This window comes from Nomascus leucogenys, chromosome 18 (assembly GCF_006542625.1).
Source record: "Nomascus leucogenys isolate Asia chromosome 18, Asia_NLE_v1, whole genome shotgun sequence".
Classification (NCBI taxonomy): Eukaryota; Metazoa; Chordata; class Mammalia; order Primates; family Hylobatidae; genus Nomascus; species Nomascus leucogenys.
The window spans coordinates 43,188,700-43,190,327 of NC_044398.1; the positions used below are offsets into that span (position 1 = coordinate 43,188,700).

A 1,628-nucleotide genomic window follows, 5' to 3' on the forward strand; every position below is an offset into this window, starting at 1 on the left:
CCTGAGTGTTGTACACACAAAAAGAAAATGTTTGATATGGCTATGAGTTGAAAACACAAGGAACGCTTTTCTCCTCCTAGGGCCCTGTGTTTCTCTGCCAACTCAGCACTGACACCACCTTGGAGTCAGACCAAGAGATCTCGTGTCTCAGAGGCTGGTGGGTCACACCTACCACAATCCCCCCATCACCCAGTCCTGGGGAACCAGCACTCCCTGCTCATCCATGCACACGTTCTGCTGGGTTAGAAGAAACAAGTCTATTTACCTCCCAGTCCAGAAACTTACTCATCAGACTCCACTAAAACTGCAGTCTCCAAGGACAAAAACTTCAGAGATACAAGTTAATTTCTGAAGAAAGGGAAAAGCTTCCTGAGGGCTGCTTTGACCTCCTTGTTTCTCAAAGTATAGATGAGGGGGTTGAGGGTAGGACTCAGCACGGTGTACAGCAGGCCAGCCAACTTGCTCTTCCCCGTGCTGTAGCCGGAGACCGGGCTTATGTAGGCTAGAAGATAGTGCTGTAATACATGCACACCACGGTGAGGTGGGAAGAGCAGGTGGAGAAGTCTTTCTGCCTCCCCCCGGCAGTCTTCACCTTCAGGATGCTGGAGATGATGAAGCCATAGGACGCGATGGTCATCAGGAAGTTCACTATGCCGTAGAAAGCATCCGCCAGGACAATCATGACGCTGTTGACGTAGGTGGAGCTGCAGGAGAGAAGCAGCAGCGGAGGGACCTCGCAGAAGAAATGGATAATGACATTGGGGCCACAGAAATCCAAGCGCAGCATTAGCCCTGTGTGGATGGCCGTGTTGACAGCGCAGAGCAGCCACACGGCTGTGGCCAGCCCGCTGCAGAACACCTGGCTCATCATGCTGCTGTAATGCAGCAGGTGGCAGATGGCTGCATACCGGTCATAGGCCATGACAGTGAGGAGCAGCAGCTCTGAGGATGCAGCCCACGTGAGGAAATAGAGCTGGGCCATGCAGCCCCAGTAGGAGATGGCTGTCTCCTCCGACACCAGACCCACCAGCGCCTTGGGCATGATGGAAGAGGTGCAGATAATGTCCATAGTAGCCAAGCTGAACAAGAAAAAGTACATAGGATTGTGGAGCCCAGGGTTGAAGGTGATGGCCAAGATGATGAGGACATTACCTGTGAGGGCCCCAGAGTAGAGGAAGAGGAAACAGCTGAATAAGAGCACTCGGTATTCTGGGTGCTCCGAAAAGCCCTGGAGGATGAACTCGGTTACCAATGTCTGGTTACTCATCATCCTTGGGCTGGGAGGGGTTTCTGGGACTATCAGGTGACTCTCCATCCACAGCTTCATGTGATTTCAGAGCTAGAGAGATAAACAAGAGGTGTCCTGAGGAAGGCTGCTCCCATGTTTCTTCCACACCTCACATCATGGCATGAATGATAGAGATGCATTAGGGCATGTTGATTAAGATAAACACCTCAATATTACAATAGAAAAAAGGCAAGAACACTGTTTATAAAAAATAAATACAGTTGGCCAGTTAAACTCATGAAGCATCATTCAACCTCAAAGAAATGCAAATTAAATCCATGATCTAGTCTTGATCATCCATGATCATCTGGCGAAGTTAGAAAAGCATGATATTAACTAA

General features: G+C 49.6%; 1 protein-coding gene across 1 annotated transcript; it reads right to left on the bottom strand.

The window, feature by feature from the left end:
• Positions 1–341: 341 nt before the first annotated feature.
• On the bottom strand, positions 342–1,327 carry LOC100584176 (olfactory receptor 13A1). Its single transcript, XM_030798648.1, is given in 2 exon segments — positions 342–505; positions 508–1,327. Coding segments are annotated over 2 exon segments (984 nt in total).
• Positions 1,328–1,628: the final 301 nt, after the last annotated feature.